This window comes from Bufo gargarizans, chromosome 4 (genome assembly GCF_014858855.1).
Source record: "Bufo gargarizans isolate SCDJY-AF-19 chromosome 4, ASM1485885v1, whole genome shotgun sequence".
NCBI classification, from domain to species: domain Eukaryota; kingdom Metazoa; phylum Chordata; class Amphibia; order Anura; family Bufonidae; genus Bufo; species Bufo gargarizans.
The window spans coordinates 322,279,608-322,306,218 of NC_058083.1; the positions used below are offsets into that span (position 1 = coordinate 322,279,608).

Consider the following 26,611-nt stretch of genomic DNA (forward strand, 5'->3'; position numbering starts at 1 on the left):
CACGACCATGGTTATGGTCGTGACTCTTGTGGTCGCATGCGGTTGTCAGCGGTTTGTTCTGTGTTGCCAACCACAGGCGAAGGCTCTGAGTTTGTTGCCTCACGTGTGGTTGCCGTTGGCAACATATAGTTTGGCGGTGTAGCAGCTGGAGCTGGTTGCTGGGCTGCTCACTGTGTATGCACACGGTTGCCTATGGCAACGTGTGTTTATATGTGTGCACTTTCCTTGTCTGGTGTGCACGGGGTTTATTGTGTGTGTAGTCCCCTTTAAGTTGCTGTCTTCCCTTCCCTGGTGTGGAAAGGGTTAATTCCCTTCCTAGTGTGTGCGCACTGGGTGTGTCTGTGTGGGTGTGGCTACATGGATTATTTAGCCTCTGCTGTGATCAGTAGTCTGAGGGGTACTTCAGCCATGGCTAGCTTGAGTCATCCTCCTGTGATATACCATCTGCCAGTGGGGGCCACCCTTGTGGTCATAAGTTATGTTACATGGTGTTATGAAGGTGTGTGTTTGGTCTCCTTGTTATTGCAGCTTATGGTCCTGAGTTCCAGTGTGAGGTGTGGTGTGTGCTGTGTCCGTTTGTGTTCTTGTGGACAGCAGCACTTATACATAGGTTCCAGGCTCTGTGGCAGGTAGGTGTTGTTTTGTTGCATTTACCTGCCATTGCTATAAGCTGTTCATGTTTCCCTTTTTATGTAGCTTGGCCAGTGAGACTCCTGTTCCTACGTGTCTAGGAGGAACAGATCGTCTTACCCTGCTCCTAGTCCAGGGCCACCCTGAGGGCTAGTAGGAATATTAGGTTCCGGAGTATGAGCCCTCCTACAATCAGGGTTGGCTCATACGGCTAGGAGACAGGGTCAGAATGTGGGATTGATAGGAGGTGACCTGTTCCCTGATTCCTGTTCTGGCCTTGCATCGACCATCCATCTTCTGGCATCGCACGGCTGAGGGTTTTCCCCATCCTCAGCCGTGACACCGTCTTCAGCAATGGCTTATCTATTCATTGGCCTCAGCTCAAGGTGTGTGAGAATCGTCATGGATATATGCCTCATTAATTCATTTAGTCAAAAGTGATGTTTTCGACACTGGTGGAGAACAAGTTTGTCCATTTTAGTACGGGATGGCACCACCTGTCATGCTGAAAATCCTGTCTCAATTGACACTGGAGGCTAGACAAGAGCGAGAGAAAACTAGGCCAGTTACCACCACTGTTTCAGCCTGCCTTATCCTGTTCCCTGACTCCATGGATTTCTGGTATGTGCCAGAGAAAGGGCACAGTCCAGGTATGAGTAAACCTAGCTGTTCAGACAATGCATTTCCGTTTACTGATGTGCATAAGGTGAAACAGAAGTAGACTGTTCCATCAAGTAGCAAACTGAACTGGCTGCTGCGGCTTCTACTATCTGGTATAGCAGAGACAATGAGAGACTTGTTGACTTACAGTATTTTTCTCTTTATAAGACCCCCCCCCCAAAAGTAGGGGGGAAATGGCCGTGTGTCTAATAAAGTGAATACTAGTGAGCGCTTTCATTATGGAAGCGCTCACTAGCATGCATTACGTGCAGGGAGCGGGGAAGAAGTGCTGCAAGTGCTTCCGATACTTACCCTCCCTGGTCTCCTTGCTACAGCCCACGCTTCACTGTCCTGACACCGTACAGCATTAGGACATAGGGCGCACACTATGAACTGACGCTGCACACTGTCAGTTAACAGTGCGGGGCGGAAAAGACAGGGGAGCATGACGCTGGACCCAGAGTGCAGCCACCGCGCAGGAGAGGTAAGACTTTTTTTATTTTAGCCTGATGGGGTCTGAAAGAAAAGGTCTGATGGGGTCTAAAAGAAAAGGCGTGATCTGAGGTCTGATGGGGGTCTAAAAGAAAAGGTCTGATCTGAGTTCAGATGGGGTTTGAAAGAAAAGGGCTAATCTGAGATCTGATGGGGGTCTAAATAAAAAGGTCTGATGGTGGTCTGACATGGAGGGCTAATGGGGTTTTGACATGGAGGGCTGATATGGGGGTCTAATGTGATGTCCTTATATTTATGGGGGTCTGATCTGAGGATCTTATATGAGGTCTGATGAAAAATATATTTTTCTTATTTTCCTCCTCTAAAATCCAGGGTGCATCTTATCATCGGGTGTGTCTTATAAAACGAAAAATACGGTAAATTTATATGAAAATGAGGAAGTGTACCAAATTCCAGAATGTGGAATTGTGAGGAGCAGCTAACTATGATGACAAGGACACTGTACTGCTTGGGCATATGACCTGGCTATCACAAAGAAGATTGGGTAGGGGAGGACGGTCTTGTTCCGAATGCTATCCAGTTCTATTTTCCCACAGGATCTAGTGATGCCACCTTATGTGCTGCAATAGAGCCCTGAAACCTATGTTTGTGTCTTGACACCCACAACTTATTTTAATCGTGCAGATCTTGCACATGGCAGTGGTTTTGTATGCCAGCCTTGTGGAGAAAAAACGACCAACAGGAGATACTCAGACAAAGCTAGTGCCAGCTGAGCATGGCCTAGGTCTGGCAAAATTGCAGCCTAGTACCACAGTATCAGTGTCATCACCAGTTCCTGAAGTAAACACAATAGAAACAGATCAAGCCCTGACAGTTTTTTTTTAGCTTTTGGCCATATGTTGCCTTTGCTCTTTATTGCCACCATGGCCATGACTCTCATACTCTGATGTCACCTCCTCATCAGCACCACAACCGGGCTCTCAGGTCTTGAGTAGGGTTATTGGCTACGCTCGGGTCCACTACCCCATCATTTAGCTAACTAACCTTCCCCTTTTCCTCTCCCAATAACCACACACAGCCACTGCTTGGATTAAATCGGCCACAGCAGCCGTCTTTTATTAAATAATATAAATAACATGAATAAACATAACACTTGATATAACAATGACATATATATATAAATATATACATGTCTAACTGACGAGGGAGGTCCTAGAAGCCGCCTAACTGCACCTTAAACGACCACAAACCACCACGGCAATTCCATCTTGCCCCCAGCCGCGTACCACAAGCTCGGGGACACCAACTGACGGACGCCATACCAAGCCAACCAGGTGCCCCAACTCTGAGAGTCCAGCCCCACCATTGAGGCCCTCTCATTCACCGTTACCATCCAGTAGCCCCAGCTTCTATGACCTCCCCCCGCCACGACTGCTGCGACAAACGCAACACTGAAAGACACACTCCGTCCACCACCCCCTGTCAAATTATTATATATATTTTTTTTTATTTTTTTTTTATACCTTTATTTATTTATAAAATACACCTATTTTATTTTTATTACTTTTTCCTATATGCATCCCTCTATAATATACCGTTGCCGCCCTGAAACATCCCAGTACACACTACGGGAGGGAGGGAGGGAGATGCTGCCTCTCTGCTCCTAAAATGGCGGGCGCTGACCTGCCTCACCACTACTACAGCCTGCCGCTTCCCGCCCCTTCCTAGCTCCTCCCCCCTTTCCCTGCACTCATCCACTTAACCCTTACCTTCCCTGACCCTTGCTCACAAAACCCCTCATGCCGGCCTCCCCTGAAGCGTGCCGCTTCGTCCGGCCTCACTTGAGTAGGGTTATTGGCTACGCTCGGGTCCACTACCCCATCATTTAGCTAACTAACCTTCCCCTTTTCCTCTCCCAATAACCACACACAGCCACTGCTTGGATTAAATCGGCCACAGCAGCCGTCTTTTATTAAATAATATAAATAACATGAATAAACATAACACTTGATATAACAATGACATATATATATAAATATATACATGTCTAACTGACGAGGGAGGTCCTAGAAGCCGCCTAACTGCACCTTAAACGACCACAAACCACCACGGCAATTCCATCTTGCCCCCAGCCGCGTACCACAAGCTAGGGGACACCAACTGACGGACGCCATACCAAGCCAACCAGGTGCCCCAACTCTGAGAGTCCAGCCCCACCATTGAGGCCCTCTCATTCACCGTTACCATCCAGTAGCCCCAGCTTCTATGACCTCCCCCCGCCAACAACGTGCAGCTTGACAGCCCTTAAGCTCGCGAGTTTCCGCCACACCCGGATGGCTGTTTCGATACCTCCCTGTAAGTCCAGTGACCACAAATCAATGCCCACCGCATTGAGGTGGACTCCATCCTGTCTCCAAAAACCTCCTGTTCCTGCTTCCAACTCGGGGTGCCTCACCACCACCGCCCCATGTTTGGCACAGAACCGCCCAATCACCCTGTTCAGCTTAATCCTAGCCTTATTCAGCCTTTCAACCGATCTCGCCTCCCTCCAGACCTTCCTGGGGACAATGTCCGACCACACAGTGACAACTGACGGGAAGAGGGACCACAAACGCAAAAAATCAAAACGAATATCCCTGATCAACTCTCTGCAAGGTCGGACCCCTAGGTCATTTCCCCCAACATGCAACACCAAGATATCCGGGACTCTATCTAACCTGGCTTGCCGATGAACCTCCTGCAAAACACTACCCCACGCCATACCTCTGCGTCCGATCCATCTTACTATGGCTGTCCCCCGATCAAACCCCAGCTGCCGCCCATTCTGCCGAACATCCGCTCGTAATGCCCCCCAGAACACGAACGAATGGCCCAGGATCCAAACTAATAACGGGGCACCACCTGAAAAAAGAACGAGACAAACATGGTTAGACACAGCCTTAAACTGCCCCTAAACGCACATACAGCCGAAAACGCTCCGACTCCCACCTCCCAATACGCTTAATCACTTCATCTCGCACCCCCAAGCGAGCAGCCTCCGTGGCAGCACCTATCCTGAAGGAATGACCCGTAAACTTGCCAGAGTCCATTCCTAGATTACGCAAACATTTCTTGAATACCGCTATAAATTGAAATCGCGATAAAAAGGAGCCATCCTCGTGTCTGAGAACCGGGCCTGCCGCGACCCCCGCCCTTGCTTGAAAATCCCGCAAACACCGTACTGGACACAATAGACATCCCGGCACCTCAAACAATGAGACTAAATGACCCCTCCCCTCCTGATCCGTCTTTGAAAATCTCAGATAAATCACCACCCTGTCGTCATATAACGTTACATCCTCACTCCTCAGACCCCCTTCCCGCCGCACACTTGCACACACTAACTCCCCTAAACGAAAGGCTCCGAAAAAAGCCAGAGCAAAGGCTAGTCTAAATAAGCTCACCTCCCAAGCCGAGCGACACACTCCAGCTACCTGCTCCCCTAACTGTAACAATAACGAAAAGGACACCGGTAGGCGGGAATCTTTGACACGCTGAAACCTTCTATAACCCTTCAAAATTTGGCGGACCAAAAAGGACTTAGTAATGTCCGGGGAATTCCGCAACTTGAATCCGAAAGCCAAGCCCGCCATGCAACCATTGATCTTGGCAACCGACCAACCTAGATCCTTCACGTGGCCAATGAACAGTAACAACGGAATTTCCCCGTCCAGTACCTCGACCCCCAGGTCATTACACCACTGCTGCCACCTACTCCAAGCCCTATCGTACATCCTCCACGTGCCTTCACTCAATGATGCCTGCAACAGACAAGCTACGGTACCTCCAGGATCTCCCACAACGACTCTGGACACACCAATCCGACCTGACTCGCCTCCGGGGCCAGCTGGCGAAACCGCTCCCACTGAAAACGAGAAAGTGCGTCAGCTATACAGTTAGAGGAACCAGGCACATGCACTGCAAACACCCAAGCATTAAGGGACAAGCACCGGAGAACCAACTGCTGCAACAGGCAAATAACTGGGGGGGAAGAGGCCGTTACACTGTTGATGGCTTGCACAACTCCCAAGTTGTCACAATGGAAACGAACCTTCTTGTGCCGAAACTTCTCCCCCCAGAGCGTGACTGCCAACACAATGGGGAAGAGTTCCAACAATGCCACGTTTTTTACCCACCCTTTTCGTACCCAGGACTCAGGCCACCGACCCGCACACCACTGCCCTTCACAGTACGCCCCAAAACCCGCTCCACCCGCAGCATCCGTAAACAATTCGAAATCAAACGCATCAACCACCCCCCCCATAACTAATGCTCTGCCATTAAACTGTTTTAAAAAGGAATCCCAAACTTTCAAATCCCCTTTCAACTCACTGCCTAGTCTAATAAAATGGTGAGGAGACACCACCCCTCCTGTCGCCGAAGCCAACCTCCTACTAAAAATGCGGCCCATTGGTAGGATTCTGCATGCAAAGTTCAATTTGCCCAACAAAGACTGCAGGTCCCGCAGACGAATCTTCTTTGCTCTCAATGCCGCCGCCACCCCTGTTCTTAACTCTGACACTTTGTCTACTGGTAGCCTACACTCCATCCGCTGTGTATCGATGACAATACCCAAAAAGCTTAGCTCAGTAGCCGGCCCCACCGTTTTGCCTACTGCTAACGGGACTCCGAAACCCTCAAAAACAGACAGTAATGTGGATAACAACAACGAACAAACCCTAGATCCCCCCGGCCCCAAACACAGGAAATCATCCAAATAATGAATGACAGAGTGACAACCTGATTCCTGAACCACCACCCACTCCAGAAAAGAACTGAAACGCTCAAAATATGCACACGATATTGAACAGCCCATTGGCAAACACCTATCCACAAAATAAGCGCCATTCCAAAAACAACCCAGTAAATACAAACTATCCGGGTGAACTGGCAACAACCGAAATGCCGCTTCAATGTCACATTTTGCCAACAGGGTACCCGGACCCAGCTTCCTTACCCATTCCACAGCCGCATCAAAGGAAGCATAAACCACAGAACAAAGTTCCGGGTCAATGCCCTCATTGACCGACGCACCCTTAGGGAATGATAAATGGTGGATGAGCCTAAATTTATTAGGCTCCTTCTTAGGGATCAAACCCAAAGGGGAAACTCGCAAGTTACTGATGGGTGATGTAACAAACGGCCCATCCATCCTCCCTAGGGAAACCTCTTTAGCCAACTTTCCTGTCACTATGTCCGGGAACTGCAATGCCGAGCGCAAATTCTTCCGCTTCTCTAAGACTGGTAACGGGTGCGAAGGTATATGAAAACCGAACTTAAACCCCGAATACAAAAATCCAGCTAACTCCTGGTTCGGATATCTATTTAGATGCCCCACCATCCTTTCCACTCGCACTGGGGTCTGCCCCTTTTGCAAAACTATCCCCTCCCCTTTGCCTACCCCCTCTAAAACATCTGCTAGCCCCATGGCCCCCGCCACACACGGAACATTCGTGCCTAAATTTGCATTTTTGGCCGAATTTGCAACTTCCCTCATTGAAAAGGAAGCACTATCCTCTTCCAACTGGGGGCGGCCCTGTACCTTGCTGTACCCCAACCCCTGACTCACTCCGAAAGGACTGACCACTCCTACCTGGCGCTGTCACCCTCATCCATAAAGCAATGTCCTTATGGTCCCATCTCATATTAGGACGGACCGCTTTCCTCTGACGAAACTGCTCGTCATACCGTAACCACCCGGAACCCCCATACACTCTATAGGCTTCCCCAATAGCATCCAGATAGCAAAATAAAGGGGAACAGCATTCCGGACTCTTCTCCCCAATCACACTTGCTAAAATAGCAAAGGCCTGCAGCCAATTACTAAAAGACCTAGGGATAAGGCGATAGCGACGCTTATCATCATCCTCCTTTCTTACTCCGTCCTTTTTTACCACATCAAGGTTGAACCGCTCCAACGGAAGCAGCGAAAAAATTTCTATATACTCCCCCTTCCAAATTTTCTCACGCACCTCCGTTTTCAAATGCGCTCCCAGGGGACCCTCAAAGCAGACATACACCTCCCCTTTTGCGGCGTCATCTAATCTGGGCCTATCCTCCTCACCTCCCGCCTGCGTCTGCACTGACACTGATTCGGCTACACCTGTGCTATTGGCCACTGCTACATTACTATTGTTAGGGGTCGCCGGTACATTGCTATTTTCTGCCCCCAACCCCCACGCTGCTAAGGGGGTAGCCCCCATTGCCCCCCTATCCTGACTAACTCCAGCTAAACCACACAGCAAGCGCCCCAAACCACCGATAATAGCACTATTGCTCCCACCCGCCCCAGGCGCCACATTAAATAGAGATAACAGTGTTCCCAGTGATGTCTCACCTAGCTGCCCGGGTGCTGTGAACCCGGCAGCCGCAGGTCCTGATTCCTGACGTACGACTCCTGGATCCGCGACGTTCCTCTGGTGGGTACTTGCGCTGTTCGCCGGCAGCACCCCAGCCGGATCACTGCTGGGTGCGTTAGGAATGGCTCTGGGACGCCCTCTGTCTTCAATGGTGTCAGGACCAGTAGCAAACTGTCCGCCCTCAGGAAATGGCCTGCGCAACTCCCTGTCCTCCATATAAGCATCTGCGCGCCTGTCTTCATGCCCAAGAGGCCTGCTCTGGGGCGGGGAGCCGTCCAGAACAGCCTCGTCCTCCTCCTCTGAAAGAAGCGCATCATGGCGAGGCCTGCGCCCGTCCCTGGCACCTACAGGCGCAGCCTCGTGTGCCACTGAAAGGGGCTCATCCTGTAAGAGCCTGCGCCGGGCCGCCCTGGCCGACCGCGCAGCCCCGCTGCTGCCTCTGCTGCCACTACCTCTCCCACGCTGAGCAGGCCTCCCACTCCTGGGGACAGGAGGGGATCCTGCAGAACCAGGTCCTGACTCCCTTGTAGCTGACGTGGTGGGCTGAGGGGGAGGCCCCACAGCCTCTGGAGGGTCCCGCCGGACATATGGATTCCTCCCACGCCGGGAGGCCGCAGTAGCCTTAGAATGCTCCCGGCGTGGAGGGTCCCTTGTGGGGCTCCTGACATGGCGCCGGACCCGGGGGGGTAAATCAGGGCTCAGGCGCGCCGGCGGCCGTGCCCGCCGCGACCGTGTAGCTGCTGGAGTAGGGCCAGACGTACCCACCTCCGCCCCCCTTAGCAATGCAGTCTCCTGCTCCTCCAGCCAGTCGCTGCCCCTGGTGTCCGCTGCTTCCCTCAAGCGCCGCAGCATCACCTCCACAGCTTCTGCCATTGCTGTCTCTGATGCTGCCGTTCAGAAGATGCTGCCTCTCTGCTCCTAAAATGGCGGGCGCTGACCTGCCTCACCACTACTACAGCCTGCCGCTTCCCGCCCCTTCCTAGCTCCTCCCCCCTTTCCCTGCACTCATCCACTTAACCCTTACCTTCCCTGACCCTTGCTCACAAAACCCCTCATGCCGGCCTCCCCTGAAGCGTGCCGCTTCGTCCGGCCTCACTTTTCCAACACAGAATAATCATCATAGTCCTTACCCTCCTTGCCACTTTTATTGGACTTTGATTTATTAACGTGGGCTCTTTGGTCCCCCTCTTGATTCTCTCCTCTATATTTGGCCCTAACACAGCTATGCCTCATGTTCCCCACCTCTGCCTGAACTTCATCCTCATGGCAATCCAAAGGCAGACACTGCTGACTCTTATCACACAAGTTATCAGCAGAAGGACTACCTGGTATATCTTCCATAGCACATGGAGTTTTGTTGCCTCTTCCTAGGAAAAAGAAAAAAGGTGCCTCACTATGAGGGGGAAGTGAAAACAGAGTTGATACAACTGAAAGTCTTTTCTGGGGCCACAAGACGGAGTAGTGGGAGGATTGCTGTCCCCCCTGGCTCCAAAGCTGGGTGTCAGACTAGAGGTGACCTCAACATCATCCTGCTGTAAATGAAAGGAGGAGTGAGCCATAGAGTCCACAATCTCATCTTCTTAGTCCTCAATAATAATCTGGCACCAGAAGCAAGAGAGAACTATGGTCTGGTATTGATACTACTACTACTTACCATTTGGCTGGCTGGTGATGCCACTGCTGTTTGCACTGCTACTGCCACCCACATTATGACTCTCGGATGACAAGGTGTGGGTCTTTCGTATCTTCCATTTACCAGATATTTTATTATGAGGCCTACAAATGAAAAGTCACAGGTTGGGCACACAGATTATTAAATGGTACTAGCAAAAACACACAGCACACTAGAAGTGACAATTTGCCATGGTAATACCTGTACAATGCATTAACTGAACTGGTATACAAATGCTGCATAAGAGCTTCAGTAATAATGCACGGTATTTTAACGCCATTTGCATTAACCAAAACAGTTATATAAAGGCTATTATTGCAGCATAACACATTTGCTAATAATGCATGGTAGCTTGACACAATTTGCGATAACTGAAACTGGTATATACAGTAAATGCTATTATTGCAGCACAACACATAACTAATAATGCACGGTATCTTGTAGCAATCTGTGTTAACTGAAAAGGGTATATGAATGCTGTTATTGCAGCACAACACATTCACTAATACTGCACGGAATCTTGAGGCAGTATAATCCGTTAACTGACATAAGTATAAAAATGCTGTTATTACAGCACAATACATTCATTAACACTGCACACTATCTTGAAGCAATACAATGTGTTATTTGAAACAGGTCTATAAATGCTGTCATTGCAGCGCAGCAAATTCACTAATACTGCATGGTATCTTGATGCAATGCGATAACTGAAACAGGTATATAAGTGCTGTTATTGAAGCACAACACATTCACTAAAACTGCTCAGTATCTTGATGCAATTAAGGCTCCATTCACACGTCCGTGGTGTGTTGCGGACCTGCAAATTGGGGATCCGCAACACACCCGGCCGGCACCCCCTATAGAAATGCCTATTCTTGTCCACAGCTGCGGACAAGAATAGGACATGTTTTATCTTTTGCTGAGCTGCAGACCAGAAGATCGGGGCTGCACACGGCAAATGCAGATGCGGACAGCACACTGTGTGCTGTCAGTATTCATTCCGTCCCCATAGAGAATGTATAGGTCCGCACCCGTTCCGCAAAATTGCGGCTCGGATGAGGACCTATTTGCGGACGTGCGAATGGAGCCTTAATGAGTTTGCAGCAGAATGTATGCTATTGATGCTGGTGCTGGAGGTGCTGACAATAAGCCTATAAATTAATCCCCTTAAGGACCGGGCTCATTTTCACCTTCAGGACCAGGCCATTTTTTGCAAATCTGACCAGTGTCACTTTATGTGGTGATAACTTTAAAATGCTTTGACTTATCCAGGCCATTCTGAGTTTTTTCGTCAGTACTTCATGACACTTGTAAAATGGATCAATAAGAGGAACCGGCACTCCTTGCGATGCAATCGTGGTATTTTATTCGCCACTCATAAATGAAAGTGACGCACGTTTTCGGCACATGCAAGTGCCTTTGTCAAACTCAAACAAACAGCAAGTGGCATTGAAATGAACATAAGCATATGTTTAAATAGCCCGCCCTTAATCACGTGATCGAAGCCTTCAAGTCATGTGATTATGACGTCACGTTGGCAGGGTAACAGAAATTGTTTACTAACATCTAGTCTCGAAAAAAGCCATCAATAAATGCGATCCATCTATTTCATCGAAGATCGCAGTGAGTCAATTACACTGTGGAGACACATAACAGAATGAAAGTTACATAATTCAATCACGGACGATAACTGTATCTAATGGTCATCTCCTATAGAATTTATAAGAAACTATTCACCGCGTACTCTCAATTTAACCCTTTGGGTGTCATTGTTTGTAGGCGGTGAATCCAATAGGCTTCACGTTTAAGTAGCAGCTCCACTCTATTGCCTCCCCTCCGAGGTTGCAGTACCTCTTCGATAATTGAAAATCGAAGTTGTGACACATTGTGTCTCTGTTGATGAAAATGCAAAGGGATGGCAATAGTACATTTTCATTGCGAATTGTCGACTTATGTTTCGTAAAGCGATCTTTCATTCGCATCGTAGTCTCGCCTACATAACAAAGTCCGCATGGACATTTCAGCAGGTATATAATGAAAGTACTATTGCAGGTGAAATGGCCCTTTATTGGAATTTGTTCCCCAGCGTGTGGGTGTGAAATGTAAGGGCCTTTTATTATACTAGAACAGTGGATGCAGCTTAGACAGGAAAAGGTGCCCTTCCTGACGTTAGATGATACCATTTGTCTGGGGCCCTTTTTGTTAGTGCCTATATCCGCTCTGATAATTTTATCTTTTAAATTGCCCACCCTTTTGTAACATAACATAGGGGGGCTTTGAAATTCTGCCATCTGGGAATAAGACCTAGTCACTACATTCCAATGTTTATTAATAACTGCCCTTACGCGATTAATCCAGGGGTGGTACTGTATGATTAGGGGGAGTCTTTTCTGTTGTGGATTTACTTTGCCTATTGGTAATGTTTCACATTTATTTCGCTGTTGTGCAAGTAACCATTCCGGGTACTCTCTCTTATTACTTATTAATCATCTCATCGAGACGAATTCTGCGGGTGGAAGGATTACTAACAATTCTATTCACTCTCTGGAACTGTGAGTAAGGTATAGACCTTTTAGTAGCTGGTGCGTGATTACTCTCATAGCTGAGCAGACTATTACGGTCTGTGTTTTTAGTATACAGGTCTGTTGTACATGTACTATCTTGACCCTTTATGACCCAAGTGTCCAAAAAAGGTATTTTAAAGGAATCAGTGTGTACTATGAATTTTAATTCGGGCCATATGTTGTTAATGTAAAGAAAAAATTCCTGGATGGTCTCAACGTCGCACCGCCATATGCAAAACACATTGTCGATAAAACGCTTCCAAAAAATGCAATACTGCTGAAATAATGAATGAGGCTATATAAAATCCTGTTTGAACTGAGCCATATAGCAATTTTTATACGGCGGTGCGACGTTGGACCCCATCGCAGTCCCGCAGCACTGTTGGTAGTAAGTGTCTTGAAAAATAAAATAATTTCGTGTAAGGACTATGGTCAAAAGGGCAAGAAAAAAATCTTTATGATGTGATGTATAATGACTTGTGTCCAACAAGTTCCGCACAGCGGTTAGACCTTTGGGGTGTGTTATGGAGGTGTATAAACTACACACATCGAAGGTCACCAGAGTACATTCTGCATCAATTTGTTTTTTTTTAAGCTCCTCTAGAAAGTGTTGAGTATCCCTCAAATAAGAGGGGGCGTTTTGTGTTAAGGGTGTAAGGATTTTTTCGAGAAAAATAGCAGGGGGGGTCAGTACTGAATCTGATGCTGCGATTATGGGCCGTCACGGGAGGCGTTCCATACACTTATGTACCTTGGGAAGGGAATAAAATACAAGGGTGAGAGGATGTTGTTTAATCAAGAATTATGCTCATTTCCGATTTAATAGTGGCTTTATCCTCATATTCCCTAACAAGGGATTCAAGCTCATGTTTAATGTCAAAGACAGGGTCTCTCGACAAAGTTGCATATGTATCTTTGTCGTACAGTTGGCCCAAGATTTATTGCACATAATAATCCTTATCGAGTATCACCAGGGCTCCCCCTTTATCTGCGGGTTTAAATATGAGTGTTTCATCGTCTAGCAAATGGCGAATAGTTTGTCTCTCTATAGTCGAGAGATTGTGATGTAAGTGACAGTGTCCCCCTTGCTTCAACTGAGTTAACAGTGTATCTACACTCACCTAAAGAATTATTAGGAACACCTGTTCTATTTCTCATTAATGCTATTATCTAGTCAACCAATCACATGGCAGTTGCTTCAATGCATTTAGGGTTGTGGTCCTGGTCAAGACAATCTCCTGAACTCCAAACTCCAAACTGAATGTCAGAATGGGAAAGAAAGGTGATTTAAGCAATTTTGAGCGTGGCATGGTTGTTGGTGCCAGATGGGCCAGTCTGAGTATTTCACAATCTGCTCAGTTACTGGGATTTTCACGCACAACCATTTCTAGGGTTTACAAAGAATGGTGTGAAAAGGGAAAAACATCCAGTATGCGGCAGTCCTGTGGGCGAAAATGCCTTGTTGATGCTAGAGGTCAGAGGAGAATGGGCCGACTGATTCAAGCTGAGCAACGTTGACTGAAATAACCACTCGTTACAACCAAGGTATGCAGAAAAGCATTTGTGAAGCTACAACAACCACAACCTTGAGGCGGATGGGCTACAACAGCAGAAGACCCCACCAGGTACCACTCATCTCCACTACAAATAGGAAAAAGAGGCTAAAATTTGCACAAGCTCACCAAAATTGGACTGTTGAAGACTGGAAAAATGTTGCCTGGTCTGATGAGTCTCGATTTCTGTTGAGACATTCAAATGGTAGAGTCCGAATTTGGCGTAAACAGAATGAGAACATGTATCCATCATGCCTTGTTACCACTGTGCAGGCTGGTGGTGGTGTAATAGTGTGGGGGATGTTTTCTGGGCACACTTTAGGCCCCTTAGTGCCAATTGGCCATCTTTTAAATGCCACGGGCTACCTGAGCATTGTTTCTGACCATGTCCATCCCTTCATGACCATCATGACCCATCCTCTGATGGCTACTTCCAGCAGGATAATGCACCATGTCACAAAGCTCGAATCATTTCAAATTGGTTTCTTGAACATGACAATGAGTTCACTGTACTATAATGGCCCCCACAGTCACCAGATCTCAACCTAATAGAGCATCTTTGGGATGTGATGAAATGGGAGCTTCGTGCCCTGGCTGTGCATCCCTCAAATCTCCATCAACTGCAAGATGCTATCCTATCAATATGGGCCAACATTTCTAAAGAATGCTATCAGCACCTTGTTGAATCAATGTCACGTATAATTAAGGCAGTTCTGAAGGCATAAGGGGGTCCAACACCGTATTAGTATGGTGTTCCTAATATTTCTTTAGGTGAGTGTATATCCCTCTTAACTAACCCTATGTTTCTGCCGGGTGTTCACTTTTGGGAGGCATATAATGGCTTTTCAGCCGTAAACCAAATTGTTTCAAAGTTAATATACCAGTAATTTCGTCAGAATGTCCAATGTCCTCTGATGCAGATTCTCCCTCCTTGGAGCTTTTAACCACATAGATCGGAAAAAAATGTTGGAGATCCATGTCCAAATTAAAGGTGTCAAGGGTTGCAGTAGGGCTAAATGATAAACCCCTCTGTAATAGCTGTACTTGAGCTAAATTCAAAGTCTTAGAGGACAAATTTAAGACTAAAGAATCGGGTGTACCTGGGAACGAGTCACTCGTGGAGCATCTACGTCTCTGATGATGGCGGCCTGCTCTCCTTGTGTTGGCTTTCTTGGGCAACGTCGTCTCCTTAAAAAAACAAATTGTTGGCCAGTTGTAGATTCGCTCCCAGATCCTGAGGATGTGTTGCCTGCCCTGCGGCCTGTGCTTCTGATGTTTTGAATAGCAGTACCGGACTTGTCTTGCCATCAATATATGCGATTGGTTGAATAATCCTTGGAGTCCCGAATGTATTTGGTTCTTTTGCATTCTCAAATCTGTGCATTGCTTATCGATTTTTAATTTCAATGCTTGTAGGTCCTCCGCCTTTAGACAATCCCTTAATTGGGTTTCAATGGAGTTGATGGTCAGCTTACTGTCAAAGATAGCTTGAGTAAGATGTTCGATGGTTAGAGTGATCAGATTCAAAGAGCACTTGTTTAAGATATTGGAAAATCGAGTGCAATAATCGGGATTGTCACCAAATAGTGTAGGTCTAAGGTTCACTCGTAGACCCCGTGGGAATACGTTGTGTACAGAAATACTCTGCAAGCGTGGCCGTGTGTAATTCGAGAGAGATTAGATGTTTAGATTCTCTTTCCAAATCGTGGCTTCTGAACTCGCTGGAAGGAACTTTAAAAAATTTGAAAGACGAATCGACTTGCGCTACTATCCGGCGTGCTTGGTCGTCATCATAACTGAAAGTGTTCATCTGTGATGCTGTAGCTGCTTGCATGATATGAAAGACTCAGAACTTGGTGTAGATATCAGGCGGCACTGCGTAGGTTGTGGGTGCACGGTCCACGGGCGTCGCCCCAAATGCTTCAATAAGAGGAACCGGCACTTCTTGCAATGCAATCGTGGTATTTTATTTGCCACTTATAAATGAAAGTGACGCGCGTTTCGGCACATGCAAGTGCCTTTGTCAAACTCAAACAAACTGGCATTGAAATGAACATAAGCATATGTTTAAATACCCGCCCTTAATCACGTGATAGAAGCCTTCAAGTCATGTGATTATGACGTCACATTGGCAGGGTAACAGAAATTGTTTACTAACATCTAGTCTCGAAAAAAGCCATCAATGAATGCGATCCATCTATTTAATCGAAGATCGCAGTGAGTCAATTACACTGTGGAGACACATAACAGAATGAAAGTTACATAATTCAATCACGGACGATAACTGTATCTAATGGTCATCTCCTATAGAATTTATAAGAAACTATTCACCGCGTACTCTCGATTTAACCCTTTGGGTGTCATCGTTTGTAGGCGGTGAATCCAATAGGCTTCACGTTTAAGTAGCAGCTCCACTCTATTGTCTCCCCTTCCGAGGTTGCAGTACCTCTTCGATAATTTGAAATCAAAAACTTTTTAAGGACCAGTTCAGGTCTGAAGTCACTTTGTGAAGCTTACATGATAGAAACCACCCAAAAAAGACCCCATTCTAGAAACTACACCCTCAAGGTATTCAAAACTGATTTTACAAATGTTTTTAACCCTTTAGGTGTTCCACAAGAATTAATGGAAAATAGAGATACAATTTCTAAATTTCACTTTTTTGGCAGATTTTCCATGTTTCCATTTTTTTTTCCAGTTACAAAACAAGGTTTAACAGCCAAACAAGACTCATTATTTATGGCCCTGATTCTGTAGTTTACAGAAACACCCCATATGTGGTTTTTCGACACCATGTCCCATTTGAAGTCCCCCTGATGCACCCCTAGAGTAGAAACTTCATAAAAGTGACCACATCTAAGAAACTACACCCCTCAAGGTATTCAAAACTGATATTACAAACGTCGTTAACCCTTTAGGTGTTCCACAAGAGTTATTGGCAAATAGAGATTAAATTTCAGAATTTTAATTTTTGGGCAAATTGTCCACTTTTATATTTTTTTTCCAGGAACAAAGCAAGGGTTAACAGCCAAATAAAACTCAATATTTATGGCCCTGATTCTGTAGTTTGCAGAAACACCCCATATGTGGTTGTAAACTGCTGTACGGGCACACGGCAGGGCGCAGAAGGAAAGGAATGCCATACGTTTTTTGGAAGGCAGATTTTGCTAGACTGATTTGTCCCATTTGAAGCCCCACTGATGCACCCCTAGAGTAGAAACTCCAAAAAAGTTACCCCATTTTAGAAACTACGGGATAGGGCGGAAGTTTTGTTGGTACTAGTTCAGGGTACAAATGATTTTTGGTTGCTCTATATTACACTTTTTGTGAGGCAAGGTAACAAGAAATTGCTTTTTTGGCACCATTTTTTTTTGTTATTTACAACATTTATCTGACAGGTTAGATCATGTGGTAATTTTGTATAGCAGGTTGTCACAGACGCAGCCATTCCTAATATGTATACAATTTTTTTATTTATGTAATTTTTACACAATGATTTCATTTTTTAAACAAAAAAAAATCATGTTTTAGTGTCTCTATAGTCTGAGAGCTATATTTTTTTCAGTTTTTGGGGCGATTATCTTAGGTAGGGTCTCATTTTTTGGGTGATCAGATGACGGTTTGATTAGCACTATTTTGGGGTGCATATGACTTTTTGATCGCTTGCTATTACACTTTTTGTGATGTAAGGTGACAAAAAATGGTTTATTTAGCACAGTTTTTTTTTATTTTATTTTTTACGGTGTTCATCTGAGGGGTTTGTTAATGTGATATTTTTATAGAGCCAGTTGATACGGACATCAATTTGTTAGGCAAAACTCAAACACTACAAAAAGAAGGACAGGAAAAGAGAACGACTAAGTTATTATCTTTTTTTTTTCAATCCACTCTAGGCTTTTGCTTAAAAAAAGGTGTAAAGAAACCTGAACGTGGAAATCTAGCCTTAAGGACTACAGTGTATAGATGAAAGTCAGCTGTTATTTTCTGACAGCTCTGATGAGAGGCAAAAGACAGGTGGTATACGGTAGAAGAGCTGGAATTATAGGATGTAGAGCACTGCTTACTATCAGGAAATGTGTTATAACTGGGATTTAATATAATTTAGCTTTTTTCTTAGAATATGAATAATGGTTGCTAGTATTTCACATAATACTACATGAGTAACAGTTTTACTATTCATGCCCCAGGGTTTTTTTCTCAACAGATGTTCTTCCGAGGTGGAATCTGTTATAAAACTTTATTTTTGGCCATTACGTTTTCTGAGTAAAGTAGATGCTGTTAAGTATTCTTAAAGTCACTTTCCATCTTTTTCTTTTAATACAATACAGTTCAAATTTATTGTGAACTTCATATGCTATAACTGTAATTATAACTTGTTATAAATTATACTTTTCAGAAACTTGTATATTAGTTTTAAGGATACAATGATGCAACCACACTTCTGTTTTGTTGAGAAAGTAGGTAGATTAGTTTAAAGGCATTATAATCCTGGGTGACAACTACTATAGGAGATGGTGGCAATCAACAGATAGCGAGGGACGAATCAGATATAACTTCCTTGATATTCTGCCATAACACTGATTCGTTTTCTCCTTTATGAGATGGCCTATGTCAGTGAAATGTGTCGGGGTATGAGCTACTTCCAGTCAGAATATTCCATTAGGAAGGGACAGGTTCCTAAGGCATCTAAGGTTGCTTTTTTCTGGGTGGTCTCCTTGGTACATAACATTGTGAGGTGTTAGACTGATATAATCTTAAAATATAGGGACAGAGTAACAAGGATACTACTGCACTACTATTACTTGAGATACCAGAACCTAAAAGGAGATAAGATTTCATGAAATGGGAGCTGTGACAAAGTTCTGTTGTTGGTCCATTGGTCAAGTCCTACATTTCATTAATTTTTTATTATATAAAGTTTATTAAAAGCTAGTATTCATTTCTCACCCTTTTATTCTGTATAATAAATTTGAGGATACACCAACTAGGCATTCAGTCCAGAGTGAACAACCGAGAAGTGGCAAAATTCCTGTATCTAGGGAATTGGGAGCATGGCCAAGGAGCCCACAATGACATATTACAGTCTGATAAAAGTAGTGGGGAGGGTGACGACTTCCCTGAAAATAATTATGTGTTGGACAGAACCTGGGAGCCCGATCAGGTTGCTGAGGAGGATGTGACATTAGAGGGTGGTGGCCATGGCAGCAGCAATAAAGAGCATAGGCAACGTAAAGCCAGAGCAGCCAGTAAAAACTGCCATGGCCAGATTTGTGTCCTTGTTATCATCTTCAGTTACTATCAGACAGACTACTCCGCCTTCTACTCCAGTTCATCAATAACAGAAAGTGTGGCCAGGAACAACTGTACATGCCCAGCAATCTACTGCAAGCTTAACTCCAGCTGGCAAAGTTGCTGGTTGTACAGTTGCTGCCATACCACTTTGCAGATTCTGCTGCCTTTAGGAAACTGATGGCATGCACTCAGTCTTGATGGAATATACCTAGTCTGCATAAAAAAAAAAAACATCCCTGCTGTGTACTCGCACATAAAGGAGAAAGTGAGCCCTTCCTTGCACTTCGTTGCAAATGTCACTGTTCAGCGAGGTTCATGCCACAGTGGACAACTGGCGCAGCTTTTTCAAGGCCAATTTTTTTGCACTACAGCGGTGAGGCAGCACCACAGCAACAAGGCCAGGTCCTATTGACACCTCCATGTTTGTGTTGGTCTGGTTCCTACACCAGGTGCAGATCTGCCTCCTCCATATCCTCCTGCATGGGCATTCTCCTGTCCACAACAGAAGCAGGGTAGAACTTCACTCCCACTCATCTTCCCCCACTTCGATCGATGGGTAAAGTGCATTAACTAACACATTTTCCACTGGCTGGCTGCCCAGGAACTCCAAATAGGCAAGGTGGTCTGTGACAATGGCTTCCCTAGTGATAACTTTAATTGGTGCAACTCTTTTTGAAAAAGTACAGTGGCTTTCTGGCCATGTTCAAGAGACAGTCCTTGCATTTCAGCCATTCATATGTGATGAGGAACTCCCACCTGGACTTGCAACAACAGAACAGTCTGCCATTGCAACACTTGATCCACGATGTTCCAACTCCCTGGAATTCCACATTGCATATTTTAGAGCCATTGTACAAGCCTGTCGCATACTCAAGCCCTTCGAAGTGGCCTCCTGATTTCTAGTGACAACTGTAGAATGAACAATGTCATCTTCATGATATATATTTTAGAGCAGATGTTCACGCTAATACAGTAAGGGGCGGTGGAAGAACACCTTATGCATCTTGCTGGCCACCCTATGTGTGTATAAATGCATAATGTTAACACATCATTTTTGGATGCTTGTGCAGAACAAGCCACTGTTTGTTATTACATTAATGTGTGTGTATATAAACAAGCAGTAATCTGCCTTGTTAAGACATACTTTTTCTTAGTCCCAATAGGCCACTGTGCTTTCCCTATAACACCGTGTGTGTTTAACCACCTCAGCCCCCCTAGCTGAAACACCCTTAATGACCAGGCCACTTTTTACACTTCTGCACTACACTACTTTCACCGTTTATTGCTCGGTCATGCAACTTACCACCCAAATGAATTTTACCTCCTTTTCTTCTCACTAATAGAGCTTTCATTTGGTGGTATTTCATTGCTGCTGACATTTTAACTTTTTTTGTTATTAATCGAAATTTAACGATTTTTTTGCAAAAAATAAAAGACATCCATATATACATTTTTCGCTAAATGTATTGTTCTACATGTCTTTGATTAAAAAAAATGTTTGAGTAAAAAAAAAAAATGGTTTGGGTAAAAGTTATAGCGTTTACAAACTATGGTACAAAAATTTGAATTTCCACTTTTTGAAGCAGCTCTGACTTACTGAGCACCTGTCATGTTTTCTGAGGTTCTACAATGCCCAGACAGTAGAAAAACCCCACAAATGACCCCATTTTGGAAAGTAGACATCCTAAGGTATTCGCTGATGGGCATAGTGAGTTCATAGAACTTTTTATTTTTTGTCACAAGTTAGCGGAAAATTATGATTTTTTTTTTCTTACAAACTCTCATATTCCACTAACTTGTGACAAAAAATAAAAACTTCCATGAACTCACTATGCCGATCATGAAATACCTTGGGGTGTCTTCTTTCCAAAATGGGGTCACTTGTGGGGTAGTTATACTGCCCTGGCATTTTAGGGGCCCAAATGCGTGCAAAGTAGTTTGAAATCAAAATCTGTAAAAAAAAGTTGGGGAATGTGTTTTGGGGTGTATTTTTACATATACCCATGCTGGGTGAGAGAAATATCTTGGTCAAATGCCAACTTTGTATAAAAAAAATTGTAAAAGTTGTCTTTTGCCAAGATATTTATCTCACCCAGCATAGGTATATGTAAAATGACACCCCAAAACACATTCCCCAACTTCTCTTGAGTACGGCGATACCACATGTGTGACACTTTTTTGCAGCCTAGGTGGGCAAAGGGGCCCACATTCCAAAGAGCACCTTTCTGATTTCACAGGCCATTTTTTACAGAGTTTGATTTCAAACTACTTCTCACGCATCTGGGCCCCTAAAATGCCAGGGCAATATAACTACCCCACAAGTGACCTCATTTTGGAAAGAAGACACCCCAAGGTATTTCGTGATGGGCATAGTGAGTTCATGGAAGATTTTAATTTTTGTCACAAGTTAGTGGAATATGAGAGTTTGTAAGAAAAAAAAATCTAACTGTGTTATTATTATTTTTGCCCCCCCGTCTCCCCACCCCCCAGATCTTTAATACAATGAGAGCAATACCAAATAATATCAGAGTGACACTGACATATAGCTGTTAACAAACAGCGTTTTAACAAACTCGCATGTATCATGCTTTTTCATATTATAAACCTAAAAATTGTCCCTAAATGGAGGCAGATGGTGTTTTCCCCCCGAATAGCAAATATTCTAGGTTCTAGGAGTTCTCTTGGAGATCTGTCACGGGGAATCGGCACGCACTCGCCCTTCGCAGCTCCGCTGGTATTCCGCGCTCATAGTGGAGCGAGGATGCGGGCGGCGTCCTCGCCTCCAGGGGACGGGGAGGATCCGGCCGCACATGCCTCCTCTGCGTGCCCAGCATCCTCCATTCCCTAGACAACAAGCAGCAGGAGAGCTGAGCGCCGATAATAATGATCGGCTCTCGGCTATGTTAAACTGTGTTATGCGTGTCACGTGACGCTGGCCACGTCATGTGACTCACCAGTCTGGGCTATTTAAACAGGCAGCCTGCTGGCCACAGGTTGCCTGTGATTGGTCTTTCTACCTTCACCAGTGTTCCTATTGTTACCTTGCTATTGTGTTTGGACCTTGGCTTTGTTTCTGACCTCGACCTTGTTAGCTCCTGTTACCTCCTGACGCGTGGCTTCTGACTTCGGTTTGTGTTGACCTTGCTATTGTGTTTTCCCTTGTGTACCTGTGTGACCTCCTGGCTTTGACTTTTGCTTCCCTGTCTGTTACGTGTTACTCTAGCTCTCTTTAGGCCCTTGCACGAATCTAATCTAGGGACCGCCACCAAGTTGTACGCCATCAGTTAGGACTGGCCATACAAGTAGGTAGGGACAGAAGTGCGGGTGGAGATCAGGGCTGCACTCTTCCCACCCCTACGTGACAGAATCACAGGCCTTACCTAATACCATGGACCCTATGTGAGTCCTTATGGATCAGGTACATAGTCTCGCTCAAATGGTGCAGGATTTGGAAGACAGGCTACACCAGCAAGAATTGCATCAAACCCCACCTGTAGCGGCCTCTTCCGCTCAAAATCTTGAACTGAATGTAAAACTGCCAAACCATTTTTCAGGGGATAAGAAGAATTTCCTGAGATTTAAAGAAAGCTGCAAGCTTTATTTTCGTTTACATCCACATTCTTTAGGCAACAAAGGGTAGGCATTGTTATCTCTTTGTTGCAGGGAGACCCGCAAGAATGGGCTTACTCTCTCCCCACGGATTCCCCTTGTCTAGCTAATGTTGAATCTTTCTTTCTTTGTATGATGAACCTGATAAGTCGACCGTAGCTGAGAGTTAATTAAGGTCTCTTAGTCAGGGGTGTAAAATTACCTTTGTAGACTTAAATTGTTTTTTTATGTGAATTTATGTATTTGGTACAGAAAATAATAAAGGATTTAAAAAAAAAAAAAAAAAAAGGTCTCTTAGTCAGGGAGGACAGACCCATGGAGGAATATTGCACCAAATTCCGGAAATGGTGCGCTTCCTCTGGTTGTAATGATCCAGCGCTTAGATGTCAGTTTCGGTTGGGGCTCTCATAAGAAGACAAAGAGAAAAACTGACGTCTCCACTGCTGGTGTTTGCATCAGATCCCTCATCCTCAAGAGTCCAATTGGAGAATCCGCCAGAAGAGCCCATGCAGCTCGGAATGACCAGGAGGGATCTCAGACATTAAAAGGATTTCTGCTTCTACTGCAGAGAATCTGATTAGGGATGAGCGAACTCGAACTGTATAGTTCGGGTTCGTACCGAATTTTGGGGTGTCCGTGACACGGACCCGAACCCGGACATTTTCGTAAAAGTCCGGGTTCGGGTTCGGTGTTCGTCGCTTTCTTCGCGCTTTTGTGACGCTTTCTTGGCGCTTTTTGAAAGGCTGCAAAGCAGCCAATCAACAAGCGTCATACTACTTGCCCCAAGAGGCCATCACAGCCATGCCTACTATTGGCATGGCTGTGATTGGCCAGAGCACCATGTGACCCAGCCTCTATTTAAGCTGGAGTCACATAGCGCCGCCCGTCACTCTGCTCTGATTAGCGTAGGGAGAGGTTGCGGCTGCGACAGTAGGGCGAGATTAGGCAGATTAACTCCTCCAAAGGACTTGATTAACTGATCGATCTGCAGCTGTGGATCATTGAGCTGCTGATCCTCAATTGCTCACTGTTTTTAGGCTGCACAGACCGTTTGTCAGTCTCATTTTTCTGGGGTGATCGGCGGCCATTTTGTGTCTTGTGGTGCGCCAGCACAAGCTGCGACCAAGTGCATTTAACCCTCAATGGTGTGGTTGTTTTTTGGCTAAAGCCTACATCAGGGTGAAGCTGTGACACCAAGTGCATTTAACCAGCAATAGTCTGTTCATTTTTTGGCCATATACAAAATCAGGGGCAAGCTGCGCCTGTCACCAAGTGCATTTAACCCTCAATGGTGTGGTTGTTTTTTGGCTAAAGCCTACATCAGGGTGAAGCTGTCACACCAAGTGCATTTAACCAGCAATAGTCTGTTCATTTTTTGGCCATATACAAAATCAGGGGCAAGCTGCGCCTGTCACCAAGTGCATTTAACCCTCAATGGTGTGGTTGTTTTTTGGCTAAAGCCTACATCAGGGTGAAGCTGTCACACCAAGTGCATTTAACCAGCAATAGTCTGTTCATTTTTTGGCCATATACAAAATCAGGGGCAAGCTGCGCCTGTCACCAAGTGCATTTAACCCTCAATGGTGTGGTTGTTTTTTGGCTAAAGCCTACATCAGGGTGAAGCTGTCACACCAAGTGCATTTAACCAGCAATAGTCTGTTCATTTTTTGGCCATATCCCAGTCTAATTCTGTCACTAAATCCATACCGGTCACCCAGCGCCTAAATACTAGGCCTCAAATTTATATCCAGCTAAATCTGTCCCTAGTGCTGTAGCTGGGCGAGTTATTTAGTGTCCGTTCAAGCACATTTCTTGTTCTGGGTTGAAATACAATTCCCAATTTAGCAATTTCATAATTTAGTGGTTCCTGCTATATCAGAGCTCTTTGAAATCTATCCCAAAAAGGGTATATAATATTGAAGGTGCACATAGGGTCATTCAGAGTAACTTCACACACACCCGCTACTGTGTATTTCCAAGTCTAATTCTGTCACTAAATCCATACCGGTGACCCAGCGCCTAAATACTAGGCCTCAAATTTAATTCCCTCTAAATCTCTCGTTACCCACCGCTGTACTGTTGTTGCTGGGCAAGATATTTAGTGTCCGTCAAAGCACATTTTTTGTTCTGGGTTGAAGTACAATTCCCAATTTAGCAATTTCATAATTTAGTGGTTTCTGCTATATCAGAGCTATTTGAAATCTATCCCAAAAAGGGTATATAATATTGAAGGTGCACATAGGGTCATTCAGAATAACTTCACACACACCCGCTACTGTGTATTTCCAAGTCTAATTCTGTCACTAAACCCATACCTGTCACCCAGCGCCTAAATACTAGGCCTCAAATTTAAATCCCTCTAAATCTCTCGTTACCGTTGTCCTGTTGTAGCTGGGAAAGTTATTTAGTGCCCGTCAAAGCACATTTTTTGTTCTGGGTTGAAGTACAATTCCCAATTTAGCAATTTCATAATTTAGTGGTTCCTGCTATATCAGAGCTATTTGAAATCTATCCCAAAAAGGGTATATAATATTGAAGGTGCACATAGGGTCATTCAGAATAACTTCACACACACCCGCTACTGTGTATTTCCAAGTCTAATTCTGTCACTAAATCCATACCGGTGACCCAGCGCCTAAATACTAGGCCTCAAATTTAATTCCCTCTAAATCTCTCGTTACCCACCGCTGTACTGTTGTTGCTGGGCAAGATATTTAGTGTCCGTCAAAGCACATTTTTTGTTCTGGGTTGAAGTACAATTCCCAATTTAGCAATTTCATAATTTAGTGGTTTCTGCTATATCAGAGCTATTGGAAATCTATCCCTAAAAGGGTATATAATATTGAAGGTGCACATAGGGTCATTCAGAATAACTTCACACACACCCGCTACTGTGTATTTCCAAGTCTAATTCTGTCACTAAACCCATACCTGTCACCCAGCGCCTAAATACTAGGCCTCAAATTTAAATCCCTCTAAATCTCTCGTTACCGTTGTCCTGTTGTAGCTGGGCAAGATATTTAGTGTCCGTCAAAGCACATTTTTTGTTCTGGGTTGAAGTACAATTCCCAATTTAGCAATTTCATAATTTAGTGGTTCCTGCTATATCAGAGCTATTTGAAATCTATCCATAAAAGGGTATATAATATTGAAGGTGCACATAGGGTCATTCAGAATAACTTCACACACACCCGCTACTGTGTATTTCCAAGTCTAATTCTGTCACTAAATCCATACCGGTGACCCAGCGCCTAAATACTAGGCCTCAAATTTAATTCCCTCTAAATCTCTCGTTACCCACCGCTGTACTGTTGTTGCTGGGCAAGATATTTAGTGTCCGTCAAAGCACATTTTTTGTTCTGGGTTGAAGTACAATTCCCAATTTAGCAATTTCATAATTTAGTGGTTTCTGCTATATCAGAGCTATTTGAAATCTATCCCTAAAAGGGTATATAATATTGAAGGTGCACATAGGGTCATTCAGAATAACTTCACACACACCGCTACTGTGTATTTCCAAGTCTAATTCTGTCACTAAACCCATACCTGTCACCCAGCGCCTAAATACTAGGCCTCAAATTTATATCCAGCTAAATCTCGTTACCCTAGTGCTGTTAGCTGGGCGAGATATTTAGTGTCCGTCAAGCACATTTCTTGTTCTGGGTTGAAGTACAATTCCCAATTTAGCAATTTCATAATTTAGTGGTTCCTGCTATATCAGAGCTATTTGAAATCTATCCCTAAAAGGGTATATAATATTGAAGGTGCACATAGGGTCAT

At 44.9% G+C, this 26,611-nt stretch overlaps 1 protein-coding gene across 2 annotated transcripts; it reads right to left on the reverse strand.

Annotated features, from left to right (window-relative positions):
• Positions 1-3,549: 3,549 nt before the first annotated feature.
• Positions 3,550-8,283, reverse strand: LOC122936171. 2 transcript variants are annotated; one of them, XR_006388892.1, is made up of 3 exons: positions 8,120-8,283; positions 5,567-5,647; positions 3,554-4,644 (listed from the first exon to the last, which is right to left on the reverse strand). XR_006388892.1 is itself a non-coding variant. In XM_044292246.1 (2 exons), the coding sequence occupies exons 1-2, from the start codon at positions 6,329-6,331 to the stop codon at positions 4,627-4,629; spliced, it is 783 nt and encodes a 260-aa protein (XP_044148181.1). In that variant the 5' UTR covers positions 6,332-6,377; the 3' UTR covers positions 3,550-4,626. The 2 variants fall into 2 exon arrangements, 1 of the variants encoding a protein (XP_044148181.1); XM_044292246.1 differs by lacking the exon at positions 8,120-8,283 and having other exon boundaries at positions 3,550-4,644; positions 5,567-6,377.
• Positions 8,284-26,611: the final 18,328 nt, after the last annotated feature.

What these genes read in the sequence shown, in the direction of transcription:
- LOC122936171 (XM_044292246.1), bottom strand. Translation starts at nt 6,331, where the DNA reads ATGGAGTGTAGGCTACCAGTAGACAAAGTGTCAGAGTTAAGAACAGGG.